Genomic DNA, 2394 nt, shown 5'->3' on the forward strand with positions numbered 1-2394 from the left:
ACACACTCTGCAGGACACACACACACACTCTGCAGGACACACACACACACTCTGCAGGACACACACACACACTCTGCAGGACACACACACACACACTCTGCAGGACACACACACACACTCTGCAGGACACACACACACACTCTGCAGGACACACACACACACTCTGCAGGACACACACACACACTCTGCAGGACACACACACACTCTGCATGTTCTGGTTTACTGCAGGTCTCCTGGACTTGGGTTCCTTCCAAATACTAAGTGAAGACAACAGATGTAAATATTAACACTCAGGCCCTGTGTCTCTCAGACACATCTCTCCTTCTGCTGATCTAGCTATCTCCATTGGTAGGGCTGGATTTTATTCTCTCACACACACACCTGTCCGTTGTGGGGCCCAGTGACCAGCTGTAGGTTGCGTCCCTTCAGGTCAGTCACAGTGAAGGGCAGCTGGACCTTATCATCCTCATAACCTAGAGGGAGCGAGGGAAGAGGGGAGCGAGAGAGGGATGGATAGAGAGAGGGGGAAGAAGAGAGAGAGGGGGGAAGAAAGAGAGGGGGAAGAAGAGAGAGAGGGGGAAGAAGAGAGAGAGGGGGAAGAAGAGAGAGAGGGGGAAGAAGAGAGAGAGGGGGAAGAAGAGAGAGGGGGAAGAAGAGAGAGAGGGGGAAGAAGAGAGAGAGGGGGAAGAAGAGAGAGAAGGGGAAGAAGAGAGAGAGGGGGAAGAAGAGAGAGAGGGGGAAGAAGAGAGAGAGGGGGAAGAAGAGAGAGAGGGGGAAGAAGAGAGAGAGGGGGAAGAAGAGAGAGAGGGGGAAGAAGAGAGAGAGGGGGAAGAAGAGAGAGAGGGGGAAGAAGAGAGAGGGGGGGAAGAGAGAGAGGGGGAAGAAGAGAGAGAGGGGGAAGAAGAGAGAGAGGGGGAAGAAGAGAGAGAGAGGGGAAGAAGAGAGAGGGATAGAGGGCGAGACAGAAATAAAGGGAGGAGTTTCAGCTTCCTATTTACATGACCAAGCACATTGTGTGTTACATGTTAAAACTTCTACAGTGTGTCTCACCTCCTGCATCCTGCTCTGGCGCCCCCGGCTGTGGCATGCGGTACTGCAAGCGGGTGTAGTTGACATATCCCGGCTCGCTGCAGCCTGCTTCCTGAGAAGAATGAGGAGTGGGGGTGGAAGAGGAGGAGGAGGCAGGAGACGTCACCGCACTACACTGAATAGAGTCCTCCTGCAAAGGTTGCAACAAGCTTTGGTTCCCAGCTGAAGTGGAAGTCTGTGGTGCGCTAGTCAGTTGATCCGTCTGTGCGTCTTCCCTCTGTTCACTGTCCCTCTCCACGCTCACCCCTTCTCTCTCAGTCACGACGGCCTCCTCTCCTACTTCGCTTCCCTCCGGTTTCCCTCTCCTCTCCCCTCCCTCGTTTTCTCTCCCTCCTCCCTGGGCACGTCTGAAGAGGTCGGCGGCGAACTCTCGCGCCCGGGCGGCAGCTTGTGATTGGCTAGGTGAAAGAGGGGCGGGGCTTGGTTTGGCGGTTAGCAGGCGGCTGTCGGGAGACCCGTGAGAGGAAGAGGATGAAGAGGGCGATGGAGGAGTTTGATGTTCTAAGGTGGGGGCTGTGGCTCTCTTTCTGAACAGGATCTGAGAGGAATGACCCTGCTCACCTGCTGACAACACAGGAGACGAGACTTAGTCATATCCCACAGGGGACTTAGTCATATCCCACAGGGGACTTAGTCATATCCCACAGGGGACTTAGTCATATCCCACAGGGGACTTAGTCATATCCCACAGGGGACTTAGTCATATCCCACAGGGGACTTAGTCATATCCCACAGGGGACTTAGTCATATCCCACAGGGGACTTAGTCATATCCCACAGGGGAAAGAAGAAAGAGGGAAAATGAACGAGACAGAAAGAGAGAAGGGAGAGAAATTAAACTGAACCAGAAAGGTGAAGTGTGTGTTTGCGTTGTCTCTACCTGGACAGAGGGACACAGAGCAGGCCACCAGGGAATAGGAGGTGTTGAGGAAGATCACCTGGTCTTTCTTCAGCTGGAAGGCAGGCTGGAAGGTGGGGAAGGGATAGACCACCTGGTACCGACTGTTCAACATATAACCATGTCCCAGACACTCTCCACTACCTAGAGAGAGAGAGACTGTTCAACATATAACCATGTCCCAGACACTCTCCACTACCTAGAGAGAGAGACTGTTCAACATATAACCATGTCCCAGACACTCTCCACTACCTAGAGAGACTGTTCAACATATAGCCATGTTCCAGACACTCTCCACTACCTAGAGAGACTGTTCAACATATAGCCATGTTCCAGACACTCTCCACTACCTAGAGAGACTGTTCAACATATAGCCATGTTCCAGACACTCTCCACTACCAGAGAGAG

The 2394-nt window shown here is 53.0% G+C and overlaps 1 protein-coding gene across 1 annotated transcript in view; it reads right to left on the reverse strand.

Moving 5' to 3' along the window:
- The window catches only part of LOC121842177 (DDB1- and CUL4-associated factor 15-like), a gene marked incomplete at its 3' end in the record, with an annotated part of 5728 nt that extends 3562 nt beyond the window's left edge, over positions 1 to 2166 (reverse strand). Inside the window, exons 1-3 of the mRNA XM_042312256.1 lie at positions 1969 to 2166; positions 1051 to 1650; positions 382 to 473 (exon numbers count right to left, since the gene is read on the reverse strand). Coding sequence (XP_042168190.1) covers positions 382 to 473; positions 1051 to 1650; positions 1969 to 2101 — 825 coding nt within the window. The remainder of the gene's footprint in view (positions 1 to 381; positions 474 to 1050; positions 1651 to 1968) is intronic.
- Between the last annotated feature and the right edge of the window lie 228 nt (positions 2167 to 2394).

This window comes from Oncorhynchus tshawytscha, unplaced genomic scaffold, assembly GCF_018296145.1.
Source record: "Oncorhynchus tshawytscha isolate Ot180627B unplaced genomic scaffold, Otsh_v2.0 Un_contig_6160_pilon_pilon, whole genome shotgun sequence".
NCBI classification, from domain to species: Eukaryota; Metazoa; Chordata; class Actinopteri; order Salmoniformes; family Salmonidae; genus Oncorhynchus; species Oncorhynchus tshawytscha.